General features: G+C 39.1%; 2 protein-coding genes across 4 annotated transcripts in view; one reads left to right on the top strand and one right to left on the bottom strand.

Annotated features, from left to right (window-relative positions):
* Positions 1–2850, top strand: part of pcp4a (Purkinje cell protein 4a) — a 31124-nt gene extending 28274 nt beyond the window's left edge. The window contains exon 3 of one of the 2 annotated variants that reach the window (XM_033978815.2): positions 1391–2850. In XM_033978815.2, coding sequence (XP_033834706.1) covers positions 1391–1521 — 131 coding nt within the window. In that variant the 3' untranslated portion in view covers positions 1522–2850. The remainder of the gene's footprint in view (positions 1–1390) is intronic. The other variant, XM_033978814.2, reaches the window with a different exon arrangement.
* A 3031-nt stretch (positions 2851–5881) lies between these two features.
* Positions 5882–20398, bottom strand: part of dscama (Down syndrome cell adhesion molecule a) — a 113126-nt gene continuing 98609 nt past the window's right edge. Inside the window, exons 18-33 of one of the 2 annotated variants that reach the window (XM_033978197.2) lie at positions 19893–20039; positions 18634–18789; positions 18246–18379; positions 17087–17240; positions 14866–14983; positions 14422–14585; positions 13959–14057; positions 13685–13873; positions 13064–13354; positions 11659–11835; positions 11554–11584; positions 10966–11081; positions 10357–10515; positions 8868–9065; positions 8116–8418; positions 5882–7792 (exon numbers count right to left, since the gene is read on the bottom strand). In XM_033978197.2, coding sequence (XP_033834088.1) covers positions 7416–7792; positions 8116–8418; positions 8868–9065; positions 10357–10515; positions 10966–11081; positions 11554–11584; positions 11659–11835; positions 13064–13354; positions 13685–13873; positions 13959–14057; positions 14422–14585; positions 14866–14983; positions 17087–17240; positions 18246–18379; positions 18634–18789; positions 19893–20039 — 2813 coding nt within the window. In that variant the 3' untranslated portion in view covers positions 5882–7415. The remainder of the gene's footprint in view (positions 7793–8115; positions 8419–8867; positions 9066–10356; positions 10516–10965; positions 11082–11553; positions 11585–11658; positions 11836–13063; positions 13355–13684; positions 13874–13958; positions 14058–14421; positions 14586–14865; positions 14984–17086; positions 17241–18245; positions 18380–18633; positions 18790–19892; positions 20040–20398) is intronic. The other variant, XM_033978198.2, reaches the window with a different exon arrangement.

Genomic DNA, 20398 nt, shown 5'->3' with positions numbered 1-20398 from the left:
TAGTCCTCAGAAGGGATGCATTGATCCAGCTTTTCCAATACTATTTTCATCAAACAAAAGTAAAATAAGACAAAACAGCTCTAAATGTGTAGATGTTCATTATTCCTCAAGTAACTACAGAACAACTTTGTATAAATAAAAGTTCAAATATTATGAGACTTTCTGTGCCAACTACGACGTCTTATTACACACATTTATATGTCCATATGTTCAAATAATTTTCACCAATTGTTTGCCATCTAAGGAACAACCTGTTAATTGAAAAAAATGTTGGTTGAACTTAAGTTGTGGTGTTCTTATGAATTAATCCCTGTAGATAAGATCGCCCTCCATATTTGATCCATATTTGACCTTTCTTCAGATCTCGAGCTAAATCCTAGTCTTCAGTTCATGTGTATGGGTTTCAGAACATGTGACTGTTGCAAAAGGACTGTTGCCATAGAAATTAACAGTTTAAAACAAAATACCCTAAATTTTGACAGGTCAAAAGTCCTCAAAATGTTGTCTATAACGATCTAAAGCTGAAATCCAAAAATTGTGGGTAGAAAAACTGTATGATCTGAAATAAGACCCATACAGAGGCAGGACATATACGTAGACTATGGTAACTCAAATCTAGTGTTGATCCTGGAAAAGGTCAGCATTAAACTGGCCCATTTTACACCATTTTCTAAGTTATATGTTGTTTCCTCATCACAAACTGACCTGGAGTTGTGTTTGGTTTCATTCACACATTATAACATGACTTAAACCTCACAAGAGTCACACTTGTGTAATAAAAGACCTTTAATTTCAAACATAAAGAGAGCAGAGACACTTCCTAGTCAGTATTTGTGTCGATATGTGGACTTTATCACCGGCCTTTGATTTAATGTCAGGCTTCATATTTGGCCTTTACTACAACATGAATGAGCCCAGTGCCATAACAGTGCAGACTACAGCCCACAGAAGACTAGTGTCTCAGAGCAGCTTGGTTTGGACGGCTTCATTACACACTTATTCAACTGAGCACTGTTAAAAGTAAAATGGGCGAAGAAGGATGACAATTTTGAGTTTTTTCAGGGAGTGGAGTGAGTTTCTCTGTGGCATAATCCAAATGTTACACAATTTGTCCTTCTCACAACATTTAGTTTTGTATTTTAAAGGTTTGCCCACTTTTAAGTCATCCATTATCTATATTTGCTATTGTGGTTGTCTCCAGTTGTCTCCACATCTTGTTTTGGAAGACACGTTGAGCTGTTTTATCATAACCATCCACAAGTTGAACATTCCGTAGTCCTTTTTGTCTGTCGCAGGCCATTATCCCTCACAAACCAAGCGCTACCTCACAAAATCTCACCATATTTCAAACAAACCCTCTCACAGACTTCATGTTTTTTCATTTGTTCAGACGATAAGAAGAACAACCAGCCCGAGGACTTTGACATCGACATGCAGGACCCGGAGACAGCCAAGGCAGCCGTGGCCATCCAGTCCCAGTTCAGGAAGTACCAGAAAAAGAAGCAGGACGTGAAGTCGTAAAGCTTTCCACGGCAACACCTGAACGGAGGCGTGGTCTTGCATGTTGAATACAGAGCACTGTCATGAACTCAACGGGCACGTGTGGAGCGGGGTGGAGCGGGGTGGGGGCTGGTACGGAGGGGACAGCAGTATATTTGTCTGTGTGTTACTGTAACTAGATATGAAACGCATTATCAGTGTTTACATTAATGTGTTTGTTGTTTTTTTGGTTTCCCATTACTTTTTACTTTTATACATTTGTTGCACCAGTTTCATTCATTTTTGGACCATTCTGTGTATTTTTCACCTATAAAAACAATAGTAGCTGTAGTTAAAGAGGAATATAAAGCCACAAGATTCAATGTAGATGTGATTTATGCCAAGCCAAATCATATAATTTTAAGTGTTTTTTCAACATTAGTAGAGTTTGGACACCTCAGTGATCAGTAGTAGTAGTAATATCAGGCCTGTCACAATAATCACTATATCAATTTATCGTTCTATATATGAAAGCTGGAACAATATATTTTGGGTCTCAATATTTTTATTTTACTTTTAGTTTTTTTGCAAAAGTGGGGAGATTTTTGTTATTTTCGTACAATAAGATCTGAGCTGTAGAAAGTTGAATAAGTCACTTTTATAGCTAATTGAACGGTTCCTTAACATGAATTTAATAGTAAGTTACGCTGAACCAACACAAGAATCAGCACAGACACAAGTGAGATCTTTGTGCACAAAAAAACCATTTAGGATCATAACACTTATATTTAAAATTATTATCATTGTAATGAAACAAAAAAGGTTAAACTCACTCCCACTCTCAGTTTGAACCATTTTAAACACATTTAAGTCTTGGTTGTTTCTCTTTGTGATTAGTTTGTGGATAAAATGAGTTCTTATGGTGGCTTATGTCATATGAATAAATAGTAAAGGACCCGGCTCTTTGACGTGTACTGATTCAAAAGATTCAGATTCCATAAAAGAGCCGAAAGTCCCATCACTAGCTCAACCCTTTTAATGATCCTGTCTATTTACAAAGGGTTTGCTGGGATTATCTTGCTTTATTTAATCTTTATCAGTGGCCCAAAGTAGTTTCAATACTCATATCGTTTATCGCGATATTTCCCTGTAGCGATATATCGTGCTTTAAAAGTGTTACGGTGACAGGTCTGAGTAGTTTTGCTTATGACATGACTTTACATTATAACAAGTGTGAGTAGTTTGAGTTGTCTTAATGTTTTAATGTGATCTTCATTCTTGTATACAAGCACATGAACGCATGCTGGCTTCAGACACAATGTGCACATACAGTTTACATACAGTGGAATCAATAAAGATGTGGAAAACGACGCTGTTTGTGTCGCAGTTTGTTTGTTGTTGAATCAAATGATAAGTACAAGTGTATCTGTATTCACTGTTCTATGGATATGCATGTGTGTGTGTATGATATATTCTTTTGTGCGTGTGTTTATTACGAGGATTTTTTTTTTGTTTTTTGTATTTTTTTCCATCATCATCATCATTATGACCTTTACAGTTGCGTCTCCATCTTTACTTTGACAAATACCTAACTACAAACCTCTGTCTTGCATCCCTTTAATGCACATCCATTTAATGTTTCTTTCTCTCTTGTAACTATGCACCCCATGTTTTAAATATTGATGTTTGCAAAAAAAAAAAAAAAAAAAGTAAATAAAAAAGTGCATCTGTGAGGTGTAGGTACATACTCAACAATAAAAAGGCAAGCAGCTTGGAATTGACGCTTTAAAATTTTAAAGCAGACCCATTCAGAGCTTTTAACTGTGTTATATTCATTCCCTTTCTCATTTCCCCTCTCAAAGTTATATTTGGAGTGATTCGTGCAGGTTTGAGCAATTTTTAATCCCTTATTTTCAAGACGCCATATTCCTGTTTTCATTGTCACGACACAAAACCACCACTATGTACTTCAACTTCTGTTTCTTCAATTTTTGTTTTCTTAATTTTGTTTTCATGATATGCATATTTGGCAGTATTGTGTGGACATTTTAGTACAAATAAAAAAAAAATCCACTGCCTGCTACTGCGATGTGCAGCTATCCATCAGAGGAGCTGACAGCTACACGGCTCTTTGCTGTGATGATGTTTATGGTGACATCAGCTCCCACTGGGCACTGTAGTTTTTTAACGTAGAATTCAATGGACTCTTTTTTTTTTCTTTTTTTTCAGTCATTTTAGATTAATATTGTGATTTAAAATGTGCAAATTATAACAATGATACACAGGTGTCATACATTATAACTATGTAGCAAACACAAGCAAAATAGGTCTTCCCCTCCACTCACCTGTGCTCTCTGGTCTTCTGGCAGGTCAAAGCTGGCACACTATCAGACAGAAGCAACATGACGTAGATAGGCTCTAGTGGTGATATCTGAGAAAACAGCAGGTTTTCTCTGCTTTAAGCCAGTAAATGTTTAGTAAAATAAGTCAACTTGGATCTGGAAACAAACAAATCCTAAACTGTGACTCAGGCAGGAGACTGATCATCTACAACTGGAGGATTCATGTCACTTCAGCTTGTGAATACTGTCAGTGTGACCCTTTTTGAGTAAGTATGAGTGTGCAAAAAACAAACAAACAAACAAACAAACAAACAAACAAACAAACAAACAAACAGAAGACTACAGTATAAGACCAAACTAAAATCAAAGGTACAGTATGTAACTTTTCTTGTTGCGGCTCCACCACTTTGCCTTGAATGTACCACACTATGCAATCAAACCTATCTCCATGGACACAACTACATCAGGTCAATTTGAGGTTAGCTCTGGGGAGATTCAAGCCTCCAACACTAAAAAGGAATATTTTTCAAAACATATTTAGCAAAAAAAGACGTGTAATTGAATGAGAAAGAGGCTTTGTTTACTGCTATTACCACACAAAGCAACATTTCTATGGAGAGAAGTGGGTGGCGGTCTCCCCATCAGAAAAGTTAGTGCACCTTTACATAGCTTTTGGGTGAGGGCCATCTTTTTGTCCCCATGGAGATGTTATTGCAGTTATTGTAGAATGTTCCGCAGCATGGCATTAAACATGTCAGTCTTGATTTAATTACAAGTGCTTTTATTGCCAAACAATAACCTGAAAAGTATGCAAAACCTTACTTGTAACTTGGCCTGATGGCGTCACCTGCTTGTTTCCATGGAGATAGATGTCTACGTTTAATACCATACTGTGAAACATTCCAGATGAAACAATAACCGCTCCATTATTCCCCAATTTCGTAATTTCTTCTTTAAAATATGTCTTGACTTAGACCTCTGCATATAGTGCATAAGTGCTGGTCTGAGCTGTAAGCATCTTGAAAATAGTTTATTACAGAACATTTTTTTAGATTCATTCCCCTCACGACAGCCGCTGACAGCTTCATATTTCCCTGACTGATCACAGTGAAGGAGTCCGTCCAGCTCCGAGCCACTATTTACGACTGAGATCATTACAACCCAGCGACGTACAGACCAGAGCAGCCTCCAGCCGTCCACACAGAGGCTGCTGCTCCGTTACATTTACTTTTACTCCAATAACAAAACTTTAGGTTGACAAAAATACTGGAACATTTGTGTTAGTTTGTCTCCTTTTTCTGGTCCATCCTTTGAAAAGACCACATTTAATTTGCCAGTTTAATTTTATGTTTTGGATCAGCTTTAACATGTGGTAAATGGTAGAATTTTCAGCATCCTGTGGTTTTGTTGTGGGTTGTGTTATTGTATTATGTAAATAAAACCGATATAAAGATGTTTTCATTTGTATTAAAATGTGATATATTGCAGGATAATATAGTTTATTTAACGACATTGATATGCACCACTGAATGTCCCACTGGATCTGAAATATGCAGAGGTTGGTGACTGCACAGTTTGGAGCCTGTTATTACACCTCCAGTAAAGCTTTGAATGCTTGTGATTAGCTGTAGCCATGGATCTATAAAAAACATAATATGAGATTTGATTATAGTTCCATGATTGTAGCCTGTGAGTTTGAGACTTAGAGGTCCTTATCAGTGATTCCAGCCAGGACTCTGTGGAGTTGATCAGGTGCTTATAACATAACCACATAGATTTGATTGAATTAGGCCAATCAAGTCATGTTTTATAGTGTGAGATTCCTATCTTTATATTCATGACATTTTATTGCATATTTGGTATGTTGCGCTCCTAAACTGTGCTGCTGGCCAAATCTGCCTGGTGACTGCATCATGTACAGTATCACACAAAAGGCTGTACCACACTGCCTCCTGCTGGTGATGGGACTGCAGTGCACAGCAGAGGAGCTGGGACCTGTTGAGGAACAAACAGGGCTTATGTGTACACATTTCAAACCTGCACAAGACACTTTGGGGAACAGCCATTTTATTTATCAAATTTTGAACTTTGTGTTAGTTTCTCTTTATTCCAGTGCCACCTTAGTGAACACTAATGTTAAAAATAAAATGTGACATTATTCTTTTGTTAAAATGTATCATAATGAAGACAGTTAATCAAAGATCTAACCAAATAAATGGACAGAATGACCTCACAGCATTTTGGATCAAACTCCTTTCGGTGGACCCAACAGAAAGAACAGAAGCTGGCGGGGGTAGACAGAACAAAACATCTCTTTACGCATATCCACATTTTTAGATATTTCCCATAGACATTAGGTTTGGTTTGAAGGGGGAATCTGTTGGATTGTCTCACATTTTTCCCTGTAGAGGAGTATTACTGCAATGCAGCAACAGTAAATCTACTGAGGAGAGTGAGAGCCCGAAGGCTCTGCCTAGTGCACTGAGAGAAGGGGACTGATCTGGACACACTGTAGTGGGGATGTTGTGAAGTGCAAACCGTTACTGTCTAAAACCTCCCTGTTCTAGCTAACAACATTTACCGCTGGCACACTGCAGCAGTAAATACCCCTGAATACATAGCAGTGTCCCGCCCTGTAGGATACTCACAACATACTTCATTACAGTACAGTATAGTTTCATAGACTTTTCATAGCTTTTTTCATATTGCACCATCAGAGAATGGGACACAGAGAAATATCAACAGAGACTCCATTTCCTAATTAAAACAAGATATGTGCAAACATGACTAAGGACTTTATTAACCAAATCAATTTCTCCCTGTAATATCCACAAATAAAAGTGATTTCTCTTTTTATATATATATTTATAGTAATAAGAATAATAAATCTTCACATTGGATCATTTCATAGTGTGACAAAATGCTCGACTGGTCTGCCCAGCCGCGGTCGTCATCCTCAGTGTCTTTTTAGTTGGTCAGTCCCCATGCATCCATAGGAAATAGATTTTTTTTCTTCAAAAAAGTAACAAGTTGAGAGCAGCTGAAAAGTTTGGACTGGTGTCAATTGCTTTTGTTCCAAGATTTCTCCCAAGTTTATTCAGTTTTTTCTGAATATTCCATAGGAAAAACATGACTCCAAATGGTCATCTTCTACTCCGGAAGAACAAAAACATGTCCGGGTTCATATGAAAACCTTGTAGCAGTGGTGAGCATTTGGTTATCAAGAATAATGATCAGTAAGTTGACAACTAACAAGAAGAATCACTGATTAATATAAAGAATGAACAAGAATAAATAATGCTCCTCAGTTACTCAATTAGTTTGGCAAAGCTCCGTCTGGAGTCATCTCCAATGAGTGAATCAAACAAAACAGTATAAACAAACTGAGAGAAACAAAGGCTCTAAAATAAATAAAAGGAGATTAGTAAAAGTGAGGCCGCCCTGCAGGGGGCGCCGTATATACAGAACTGTGGTGAGTCAGTTTACTGCACTTGAGTGTTAGTCCAGTGAGTCCACTGTTATACCAGCGTGTAGGACTCTGCCCCCTGCTGTTATACCAGCGTGTAGGACGTTGCCCCCTGCTGCCCCCTGCTGTTATACCAGCGTGTAGGACTTTGCGTAGGGGTTGCTGCTCTGTTTGAGATGTCCTCTTGAGTCCAGCAGAGACTCCTGGGACGTGCTGAGCTTAGCGGCCTGTGCCAGCTCCGAGCCCTCTCTGTGGGGCAGTGTGGCCGCAGAGCCGGGCTGCCACTGGGCAGCAGCGTCCCTGCTGGCCTGGGGGGCTTCTGTGGGTGTGGGGGGCGCCATGCGGGACGGCCGCTTCAGAGAGCGGCTCTTCTGAGGCTCCAGACAGGCCTGGCCCATGGCTGCCCGCTCTGTACTCGAGGTCGCTCTGGTGCCTGAGCACGACATGCCGCGGTTTAACAGGAAGTCCATGCGCAGGTAGGGAGGAAGGTGAACCAGCTCGCCTCCTGCAGGACACATGAAAGATTACAATTAACCACATTAACCATCTAGACAGTTAAATAGATTCTAGTGAGTGTATAAAGTTAAAATTCACTAACCATCTTATTTTCAAAGTATTCTCCTGACAATACTTTCTTTGTCAACTATTCTGACAGTGTGTTCTACATCTAAGAGTCAAGTATTAGTACTATTTATTTGAAAGGTTTCAAGAAATGCACTTATCCAGATTAAGATTAGATGTTTAGCATTTACAGAGCCTAAGTTCAGTGTTAGCATGGTGAGTGTGTTGAAGATCTAGTGTTAACAGTTAGCTGTTAGCATCCCTCACCCGGTCTGTGGGCTTTGGGCACGGCCATGTTCATGACGCGGCTCACGTCCTGAGGCTTGGGTGGTGACGCGGTGAAGCGGCAGATCCCAGACTCGGACGGCGTGCTGGACGTGAGGCTATCTGTGTAGTCGTTTGTGCCCGCGGTCATCTGCTCCGACGACGTGTCTGAGATGAAGCACTCGGTGATGGTGAACTTGGCGTGCCGCAGCTGCTCCTCCATCTTGGCGTGTTCATAGGCCCTCGCCAGCTCCTCGTATGTGGACGACGCACTCTCTGTGGACACCATGCTGCTCCTTGCGCGGTCTGGTTAGTCATTAGAGGGGTTAGTATGTTTGCGGTTAGGAAAATTCGTGGTTAGGGCATAAAAGTTGGGAAAATTGGGAATTCTTTCTATAGTAAGTGCCACCAAAAATTTTAAAGTCATCAGTTCTTAACAACGAATAAACCAAAATCTAAATAAAAACTAACAGTGATAAAAATAAACCATCTATCTATGGGCAGCTAAAATGAATATTGTTAAAATGCATAAATGTTTGGTAATACAGTAAGTTCTAACAGTCCAGTCACAAATAGATATGATCAGGTTCAACATTTGTGAAGTTGCTTTTTGGATATTTCACAGGAAACTATAATGTAACATATAATATAATACAACATGGAAAAACTGTCTCTTGCCCCTCATCTGGGAGTATGACATCATCACATTCATACAATCAGAAAACCACCAATAGGAGGATCCCAGTGCAGTGTACCTGTGTCCTGAGAGGGGCTGACGCTGTAGCTGTCACTCTCTTTGTCCACAGATCCTGCGACTCTGGGCGTGGGCAGTCTCCAGTCGGTGCTGAGGGTGTGGGAGGACACAGGGGGGTGGGGCCTGTTCAGGGTCCATTGGCTAGCATAGCGGTTTCGAGCTGCAGGACCAGCTTTAGCGGTGCGGCGGGCAGTGGGGTCTGAGGGGAAAAAAACATCACTTTGAAATGGCACATGTCTAATGACTCAATATGGACCTGAGGAGAGGGATTGAGCAAAATAAATGACAGAGGTTGCAGTAGATATTAGATATGAGTTGTCCAATAAGTTACAACGATACAATAGGTTAGTCACATAATATCACAATATAGCGTAATAGATTCCTTATAGTTTAAAATTGACAAACAAACTTATGGTGGAATTTACTGTTTAAAGGGTCTATATTATGCTATTTTCTGATCTATGTAATAATGTTTTTTCGTCGTCAAAAACATACCCAGAGTTGTGTTTTTGTTTCATGCACATATACCTATACCTTACACAAACCCTGCATATTTAGGCTGAGTTCTTCTCTCAAACAGAAAACACTCTGTTCCACCTTGTGATGCTATGTGGTAATGCAGGAAGTGCTCCACTGTGTTTTTAAACTCCATACAGCCTTACTAGAATCATTTGGATAATTTCAGGCCTGGAATTGATAATCTCTAATGAACAAAAGGTAAAATGCAGCTGTTAACTTAAAAACTAGCACTTCATGACATCACAAGGTGGAACAGAGCATTTTGAGCTTTGGAGATGTAGACAGACAAATAATAAAGGGTTATTCAAACATGTGTGAATGAAACAAAACACAACTCCAGGTATGTTTGTGATAAGGTGACATTCTAACATGGCTTAAAGCTCACAAGAGTCAGTTTAGCATAATATAGGATCTTTAACGGTCAAAATAAAGATTTGTTGACCTAGTTCATGGTTAATGTCTCTGTACTACTTACTGAGCCTGTACATGAAATAAAAACCTCAACATATTTCATTATTTTCTCAGTCAGTGTAAATAAACCAAAGCAAAATTATATTTTTACTCAAGTCTCAACCAGTGGTGCTATTAATCAATCCCAAAGACGTGATTCTTGTCATTTGAATAGACTTAGGTTTAATATGGCAGGTTTGTGGAGACAATCTAAAACAAATAATGATAAGGTTTGACATTTGTGGATAACAGGCTAAGTTTGGTTATTTCTTGTAAAAAAAATTCAGAGTAACAAAGTTTCCTCAACATTACCTCCAAGCAACCAGACATAATAAATATTTACATAGCACAACAACTGTTACTAAATCCACAAAACACAAATTATGCAAATGAAAAAAAATGGAAAATGAGCTTTGCCAAAATCAAAGTATTTAGCGCTGAAGAAGAGAAGAAGCACAAACATTACACAAACACAATGCAACTTATTCAGAAGTGAAAATGAAGTAAAAAAGCGTCCGTACTGGACTTACTGGTTCCGGGCCTGGCGTCGGACACGTCGACCAGAGGACCTGTGGCCTGGGACAGAGACTGGTAGTGCACTGTGTGAGTGACTGTGGACGACTTCTGCTTCTGTGTCTCTCCAAAATCATTGTCAGTCAGTAACACAGTGGATCTGTCGTCTGCAGCAGAAAATGAATGAAAATCTGCTTTATTTTTAGACATTTCACAAAGGAAGCGGTCTAAAGAAATATTTTAAAACACATAAGTGGCTGTGCCCATTTTTTTCTGTGTAGTTAAGCAAAACTTGTTTAACTCCAGTACAGATATATTCTATGAGCAGCTCTTAAGGTAGAAATGAGACAAATGTAAGTTGTCTGTATCTAATGGAAGAACCAGGAAGTGTGGTGTTAGCATGCTAGTTGTTGTTAGCATTACTGTGACAGCGAAAATCCAATCTGGTCTCTGAAAGTTGTGAGAAGCACTTATAAACTCATTACAGGGAATAACCAGGATGCAAGGATAGCATAAGGTAAGAGAGGAACAACTTTGGCCCTATTAAAATAAACTAGCTTCTCACATTTTTAAGTAAAAATCAGGTATAGTGCCTTTAAAGTACACAGCTGACTTACCAACAGTCTCCATGGTGTCCCTCTCCTCGATCAGAAGCTGTGCTCTGGGGATGTCGATGTGCATTCGGAGCGTCTGCTGCTGCTTGTTCACTGGCTCTGCTGGACGTGTGTTTTTACTAATGGAATTTCAAATAGAAAGATATTTAGTCAAATTCAGATTCATGTTTAAGGTACACTATGCAACTTTTCAGGTAGAGGGTTCACCATCTGCTCGTCTCAGTGGAAATGTGATTGCTTTAACCACAGTGTCCCACAATTTCACATTAAACTTAACTATCTACATGCAGGTGGTGCCAACAGGTCAGATCTGTGGAGAAGTGATCATGCTCACAGTAAGAATGCATGTTTTTCAATGTATTTTAACAACACCTGAAATTGAATACACTATTGAATAAAATAGCCAAGTTTAATGCCCTACAGTGGAACATTCCAGGCAAAACAATGGAGTTACACTTTGTCCAGGATGCCTTTTGCACTCTCTGTGTTATAAATAAATAAGACAAGCATGTAGCAGACCCCTCATCAGTAAAGTTGCACAGTGCATCTTTAAATAAATCACACTGTATTAAAATCACTGCAGACATGTACCTCATGAGCATCTCGGCCAAGCTCTTTGCATCTAAAACACAAAGTGACAGTTAGTACAGCTTCATTAACCTCATAGAGCAGGTTCACACAGTACTGACGCCTCACCTCTGAGCCTCTTCAGCCTCTGCTCCCTCCTCCTCCTCCTCAGCACTAACAGTCCGATGAAGATCACCACGATGCCAACCAACACACAGGAGATAGTCACCATCATCTTCATCCCCTCGCCGCCTCCAGAGTGGTCCTCACTGACGTTGGGGGCTTTCACCAAAGGGGCAATTGTACCTGGACACACAAGTTTTATTTATTTACTTTTTACATTGAACTGAATGAAGCCATTTCTATTAGGGCAGTTGAAGTTGTCAAATGTGCTTTATAAATAAAAATATAAATAAAATTGAATGAGGCCATATTGCATTCTCACACAACACCACTAGATGTAGTAAACTCAAACCAGGTTGAGCCCTAGTTTAGACCTGAAATTGTCTTATTATAACTGTCCTGGTTGGGATCTGGTGGTGTTCAGAAAGCCAAATCACTTCTTAGGTGGTACTTGGTGTGAAAAGTTTGAGAAGCACTGCTGTAGAGTATTATTACTATAGCACTACTGAGTGCAGGTGTCACACTGTCACAGTCACAACGTGGTGAATCATACAGGTGCACTGGTTTGGACTCACTCTGATACATGTTCTCTCTCCTTGATAGCAGAAGCAGAAGTTTGGGTAACACTCTATAATAACTCTACCTTAATTAACCTTAAAGCCACAGTATGTAACATTTGAGTCAAAATGGACTAGAAGGAAAGCATATGTTGGGTTTTTAGGTTGTTTTTATTACAGTGGAAAACAAGCATCATTACTCTGAGATGACTTTGATTTCCACAAACCTGACTCTTACTTGGCCTGGAGGAGCGCCTCCTTCAGTTTGTTTCCATGGAAATGTTGGTCCTCTGGTTATAATTTTCCACAATATGGCATAAAATTAAATATAAAAAAAGCTATTTATATGGAGAATTTCCCGAAGTGTGGTTTTAACTGTTCATGCTTTATTAAAGGTCCTGTATTACACAAAATTGACTCTTGTGAGGTTTAGCGATGTTTTAATGTTGTTACCTCCTCAAAAACATACGCACAAATGTGTTTTGTTTCATTCACACACATTAAAGTAAACATGGATTATTAGGCTATTTGAATCCCCAAAGCTCAAAATGCTCTGTTACACCTTGTGATGTAATTTCCAAGTTAACCGCTACCTTTTACCTTTTGTTTAGTAGAGATCTGCATTTCCAGGGCTGAAAATATCCACATGATTCTAGTGAAGGTGTATTGAGTTTAAAAACATAGTGGAGCACTTCCTGTATTACCACATGACATCCCAAGGTGGAACAGGGAACACCTCTGAGTATCTTTTTAATGAGGAAACAACATTATAACATAAATCAGATATAAGCCTTTTAAGCTTAATTCAGATGTAGTCATTATAAAGTGTTAGCCAAGTCTGGCGTTAAACTTACTTCCGTCGTAACTGAGCGTGGCAAACTTGACCCTCTTCTCCGCGTAGCCGGCACTGTTGTACACTTTCATCTGCAGCTCGTACCATGTTGCCTCCTGCAGGTCGTAGAGGATATAGCTCTTGGTGAGGGAGGTGCGCTGGGCGGTGGTCCACGTGGGGGAGTCCACAGGGCGGTACTCCAGGGTGAAGGAGGTGATGGGACAGCCTCCGTTGTTCCAGCCGTTTAGGTTGAGTTTGACACGAGTGGCATTGATGCTGGTGAATAACTCCTGTTCCTTAGAGTATTGAGGTTCTGCAGAACAAAAATACACATGAAGCAAAAACGTGTGGTTAGAATAAGGATGAAGAAATGTGCTGAGGAATTTGTCAAACTTTTTATGACTAAACATTTACTTCACAGCTGTGTACGGGATTTACAGTTGCAGTTTTGGCAAATATAGCAATGCATGAATAAAAAATTAATTTACTCAATTCTAAAGGTCCATTATGTATGCCACCTGCTTGTTTCCATGCCACAAATGTTTCACAATATGGCATTACATGTACTTACTTGCATTTATCCAATACATTAAAATTACATAGCGCATCTTTAATGTTATTTAGTGATAATATTTGTGCGTACCTTTTCCATGGGTCTTAGCCTCTATGATCTCACTGATGCGCCCAGGCCCCACTGCATTCTGGGCCGTGAGGGTGAACTTGTACCACGTGCCACATTTGAGGTTTTCCAGTCGATAGGAGCGCTCGCTGGGACTGATGGCATAGTTTCCCCACTGCTCGCTGTTATCCTCGGAATACTGCAGAATGTAGCCTGGATAAAACAGACACACATGATAAGCACGTGTATATATCACAATATCAAATAGGGAAATGTTTAAAATCTGTAAATGTCTGACCTCTGATGGAGCTGCCCCCATTGTCTCCGGGGATCCAGGATAGGGTTATGGATGTAGTGGTTGTCTTGGTAACAGTGAGACGAGGCTGGTCCGGAGGAACTGAAGATAAGCCATATACATAATCAATTAGTCAACCAAAAGGATGCATGGTGCTGGCAAAAGCTCTCAGAGTGTGCATCTCATCTTGTGCAAAAACTACTATGTACACAGAGAAGTGCTAGTAACCAGTATCTTTAAAAGGTTATGTTTTTATAGAGCACTTAAGCATTTCAAGGAACCCCTCACCCATTCACACACCAATGTACACAGGGCAAACAACTCACAACTCACTCCATGTGTTTCCTTTTCTGCTGTTGTGCATAGAAATCCTTACACTTCTAATACAATATTAAATTGACTGTTGTAATATGTGCGTGTATATGTTTTCATAAGTACATATGCATTGATTAAAAGTATTTCTTACCCTGAACTTGCAAGTTGAGGACAATCTTGTCAGATCCAAAGCTGTTACTCGCAGTACAGGTGTAGTTCCCAGAATCCTCTGCTTTGATGGTGCGGATAACCAGGCTGCCATTGCCGTGGACACTGCGCCGACTGTCGACGGCCACAGGAGCTGGAGTTGCATTGCTGTAAAATGATCAAATGTTTAAAAATCTACCACTGAGGAAGTTACTAAAATATTTGTTTTTGTAAAAAAACTAAATTAATGATCATAATGACAAAAAAGTTAACTAAATTAATTAAAACTATTATGGATTTTATCAACTAAATTAGCATGGCATTTTTGTCAACTAAACTAAAAATTAGACAAACCCTAAATAAAAGTGTCAAAATGCTGATATGATTCTTTTTTTTTTATTAATTAATTTATTTTTTAATTCAAAATCCACTCAAGTAAAGCACGTACATCTCCTTGAGCCACTTGATGGTTGGTGATGGATCTCCCACAGCTTTACAGGGCAGCACAATGTCCCTCATCCAAGGAGTAGTGACCGTCCTGTTGAACGTCAGGATCCGGGACGGGGCTAAAAGCACATAATACGATCATTATTTTCAACATTTCCTAAGAAGTCTTTCATTTAAGATATTACCAGTGGATCATTATTATATTTTGGACATTTTAAACCACAATATTAATCAGTCCAGCGGTGGAACGTAATGAAGTAAAAGTAGTAAGTATAGTATGTAAGTAAAATTTCTGGGTATTTGCACTTTACTTTTTACTTCATTACATTTGAGAGCAGGTACTTTCTACTCCACTACATTTTGAACAGAAAGTATTTTTAAATTTTTTTTATTGCTGTTTGAGACCTGCTGAAAAGGCTGAGGGTTTATTTTTATTAACTTCATAATTTGAGCAAACTGAAATATGCAAATAAAAATGCCAGAAAAACTATTGATACAATAGTTTCTGTTGAACAAAATTCTGCACAAATCTTTATCATAATCGCTACATGTGAAGCGTTGTTATAGACCTCAAAATCAGCGCAAAATACTTAAACCTTTTACTCTTTAAGTCCATTTTTAAATAGGTACTTTAATACTTAAGACTGACACAGATTTGTTCATGTGATACTTTTACTTGAGTGCTTTTTTTTTTCTCTGGTATCTGTACTTTTGCTTAAGTAGCAAAATTGAGTACTTCTTTCACCACTGGATAGATTAAAACAATGAAAAAACAGATTCGCTGACTTTCTGTTGAAAACTGTGGTACTGATTCCCATGTGCCACTTTGAGGTACGTCACTGTAAACATCATCACCACAAAGTGTCAGACTCCCAGACCAGACCGTGCTGACAGCCCCACCTATGGATAGCTACAGTTCATAGCAACAAGCAGTGGATTTTATTTTTGCCTATTTGTGTCAAAATGGTCATGCAATGCTGGTAAGTCCTATGTGTATCACCTTTTAAGATACAGTAAGTGCAGAACAGTGAGTGTGTACGGGGGTAGTAGAAAGCATAGCAGTCTTTAATTGATGAGAATAAGGATTAATGAAGCATGAATCAGCCTTTGAGTGATTAAATAATCATAATATGGTCATTATAATATGGCTCTTAGCATAATATCTTCTTTAGCAAACTGTATCTTTAAGACAGATTGGCTTAAGTTTTACGACAGGTCTTTCTTCCTGTGCACTGCTCTGGTAGACCAGAGGGGACATCCATCATACGGCCCTAGAACAGGATGTGGCTGTTGATATGAGGCCTGGGTCCTGACTCCAGACACCACAGGCTCTATCAGCTTAAACTATCGTCTTAAACTATCGTCTTATCAGGGCTCGCATGCCAGCAGAGTGCTGACAGGGCTGAACTGCTGCTGATTTACATCCACTGTGAGCTCCAGCCAGCCCCCCTCACAGGAAACACAGGGGCACACGCCTTTAACACACTCAACAGTTTATGAGCATTTGATCATGAGATTCTACACAGCATGGTGCTAAACTACCTGATCTCCATTTGAGAATACAAAATAAATGTATATTTTCAAGTAAGTTTGAGTAGCGTTTAAAAAAAATTCTCAATAAGCATACATTTAAAAGAAGCAATTTTATTCCCATTTTAAGTTAAAGGGACTGTACATACTTTTCCCCCGATGTACTACAGTTACATTTGTACAGGTATGTTGTACAAGCAGCTCTTTTAGGGTCAAAGTAAGACTGCTTGGTACTGTCTCCATCTTATTATAAAGCGTTTTTATTCTCTACGAACCAGAAAGTGTGCTATTAGCATGCTAGTAGTAAAATTACAGTGATGGCAAAGTCCACTCTGGCCTCTAAAAGTTATGAAAAGCACTTACAAACTTGTAGTGAATCATTAGGATGATACAAATATGACCGTGTAATTCTTAAATTGTCCAGAAGAGGTGCAATGTAGAGATGGTTTCTTGATTGCAAACAGTTTAAAATGAACTAGTCCCGTTTTTTATGTTTTATAGACAATAAAAATAAGGTGCCGTGCCTTTAAAAGTCAGCCATAATACAAACACAAGGCAATGCAACTCAATGAAGACTTGAGCGTGTCAGTACAGATGCTGCTCTCTGTCTGTCGTAAAGCAGTAAGACAGCCAGCAAACTGTAAACAGTCTAAAATGGCCTGTTAACAAATGATTGAAAGAGGAGCACATACCCTCCGCCATTGGTTTGACGGTAATGATCTCGCTGGCGTTCCCTCGTCCGGCCGCTGTCACTGCCACCACCCAGATGCTGTACTGACGGTTTCTGCTCAGGTTGGGAATTCTGTAGAAGAACACATCTGGAGCGGCTTCAAACTCACTGCTCACCTGCGGAGACAAGGATCGAAACATATTAATCAATGAAAAATATTAACTTCTAAGAATACATGATCATTTTAGTGTATTTATTAAATTATAGCATACATAGATCTTTATTCTGCATTTTGCTCTTTGTAAACCTCCAAATTTATGTAAAATGGCTTAATGATAGCAACAGGTCTACTGACTTCCTGTAACAAGCAGCAGATTTTTGTTGACATTGTTGAAATATGAATACATTACATTTGCTTGATCCTAAATATAAGATTCAGAGTCTCAACTGTTTGAATAATCACAGAGGAAATACAGAGAAGTGGGCGGGGATAGGGGGCAGGTGAAAGCAGAAATTTTCGCTCAAGCAATTAAGCTTCAAATACAATGCAAATACTGAAACATGATTGAATCGAATTGAAATACAACTCTGAGTTAATGACAAACCACTATTATAATATGATTAAAGGTCTGATATTACACATAATGGGCTCTTGTGAGCTTTAAGTCATGTTATAATGCTGTTAACTACTCAAAAACGTACCCAGAGTTGTGTTTTGTTTCATTCACACATGTTTGAATAATCCCTTATTATCAGTCTCTCTACGCCTCCAAAGCTCAATGCTCTGTTGCACCTTGTGATGTCGTGAAGCTGTAGGTTTCAAGTTAACAGCTACTTTTTACCTTTCATTCAGTAAAGTTTGGCAATTCCAGGGCTAAAATTGTCCAAATGATTCTACTGAAGGTATGTGGAGTTTAAAAACACAGTGGCGCACTTCCTGTATCACCACATGACATCACAAGGTGTAGCGGAGTGTTTTCCTTTTGAGAGAAGAACCCAGTCTAAATATGCAGGATTTGTGTTTTAAACATGTGTGAATGAAACAAAACACAACTCCAGGTATGTTTGTGATGAAAAAACAACATTGTAAGATAGATTAAAAAATAGCATCATATGGGCCCTTTAAAACTCATAAAAGCCAATTTGACATAATAAATTCCCTTTAATTTGTTTGTCTTTACCGTGGGGTGTGGATTGGAGCAGAACACAGTGTATTTCCTGATGATGCCGTTGACTTTGAGTGGTGGAAGCCAGGACACAAAGACCACTGAATTGGATGCAGCAGCTGCCTTCACACCAGCCGGAGGGCCAGGGACTGCGAGACATAAACCAACATTGAAATAACAGCTTTCAAATGATTTTATATTGCTTTAAGTATAATAAATTGATTCTTGTTACATTAAGGCTCATGCATTTTACCCACTCAATTTTATGATTCCATAAAATTGTAATAAAGAGCTGATATAATGTGTTTCCTTAGGCCATACAATAAGCAGTCTGTGAATACACAATTTATCTGTGACTAGCGGGCTACGCTGGAGCATTAAAGGGGAGGTGTGATGTCCGTACCGTCCTCTTTTGTGCGGGTGTAAATCTGTTCACTGCGCACGCCGTCTCCTGCTCGGGTGAAGGCTAACACCTGGATGCTGTAGTTGGTGTATTTCTCCAATCCATCCAACTCCAAAGACGGTTTAGAGGTGGTCACATTCCTGATCTCTCCCAGCTCTGAAGGAAAAATATACAGTCAAATTATATAAATGGATTTTGTGTACCATTTCTACAACAAAAACATATGTTGCCACTCATTCTACTTTGATTTAGTTTTATTGGCACAGCAAGACACCAAATAATAGTGATAATAGGACATTTAAATGTAAATAAAAGATTTCAAGCATCAAAATTTAAAGATTTTAGCCATTATAAAGGACACATGGTTGTCTCAATTGCAATTTAATCATGTCCAAGAGAACTGACTTTTGAGGCAAGAACCATATTTTTTAGAACACGTTTGCAGAGGTATAAATATAAAACACAGCCTAATACAGAATCTATAAATGTACATTACATTAAAATGCACAAGAAAACATGAAAAATGTCTATAATATTCCAAATTCTTGATCATTAGAAAAGTATTCTTGCCTATTTATGGTGGCTATTCCTGTTCTCAGCCTCTACAAATGCCTGATGTAGAATTACAGATACATTTAGTGCAGATGATAAATTTTGCTTAAGCCCCCCTGAAGGTTAGATCCGACTCTGATGGTGACGGTTCATACTGTGAAATTGTGTAGCTCTACCCAACAGTACATGCAGATTTCCTTAAAACTAAAAAATAATATTTGCAGTTTGCATGGTGCTCATGTGCCCATTTGCATAGCAGCAGACTGTTACTAAGTAAACTAGTCGTGGTTGTCAAATCCTTGGTTTTCACGCTCTAAACCAACATGAAGTGACAGAGTGAGGGTCAAAGGTAATGGTGCTGTCCAAACCAATCCAAATGATTGAAACCTTCAAAATGCCCTGCACAAAACCTTTTATAGTAATTCCCTGACTATATTCTACTGCCTAAGATTGTAGTCGACTAAAGAAATTTCTTGGTTGACTATTGATTAGCCGACTAAAAGGGGGAGTAGCACAATCCATCCATCTGACGGTCCTGATGTGCACTTAGCTGGTCTTGTTCTAGTCCTGCTTTACTCCTGGTTAAATTCAAGTTTTAGTCCCAGTTTAGTCACAATTTTAAGTGGTGTGTCTTCAAGTGTAAACACCACCTAACTGCAGCTGTAGTATTATCAATATTTTGTGTGACTGTGGGGCTATGGTCGTACCTCCATCAGGCAGGTTGGCCCAGTAGATGACCCTGAAGCCGAGCAGGTTCCCGTTGAGAGCGTCTTTGGGAGGGGTCAGCCAGGACAGAGAGATGACCTCCGGGGTGGTGGCTATGGCTTGGACATTTTCCGGAGGACGGCTCGGAACTGGAGGAAAACACACAGACGGATGCTAGCTTTCTGTGCTCTTCGGGGGACATTACATTGACTTATATTCATTTCCTGGAGCCACAGTAACTACTCTCCTAACCTTAACCTATTTTAACCCATTTCTGAATTTTAACCCCATACACAAATTTCTGCCCAGAAATAAATATGTAGAGGAGGCTCAGTGCAAGATGCAGTACACATTTATGTCCACCAGGTTGCAGTATAAACTAAAAAAATACCTCACTGTGTGTTGACAGTGCTGCTTTCTTATTGCTATGATTCAACTCAATTAAAGTGATTCTGTTCTCTCCACTAAATAGTTCAACATAATCTGATGAAAATGCCTTGTTACTGTT

This window comes from Periophthalmus magnuspinnatus, chromosome 14 (assembly GCF_009829125.3).
Source record: "Periophthalmus magnuspinnatus isolate fPerMag1 chromosome 14, fPerMag1.2.pri, whole genome shotgun sequence".
Taxonomy (NCBI): Eukaryota; Metazoa; Chordata; class Actinopteri; order Gobiiformes; family Gobiidae; genus Periophthalmus; species Periophthalmus magnuspinnatus.
The sequence above is the reverse complement of the archived record's forward strand: the minus strand, read 5'-3'. Positions and strand labels throughout refer to the sequence as shown.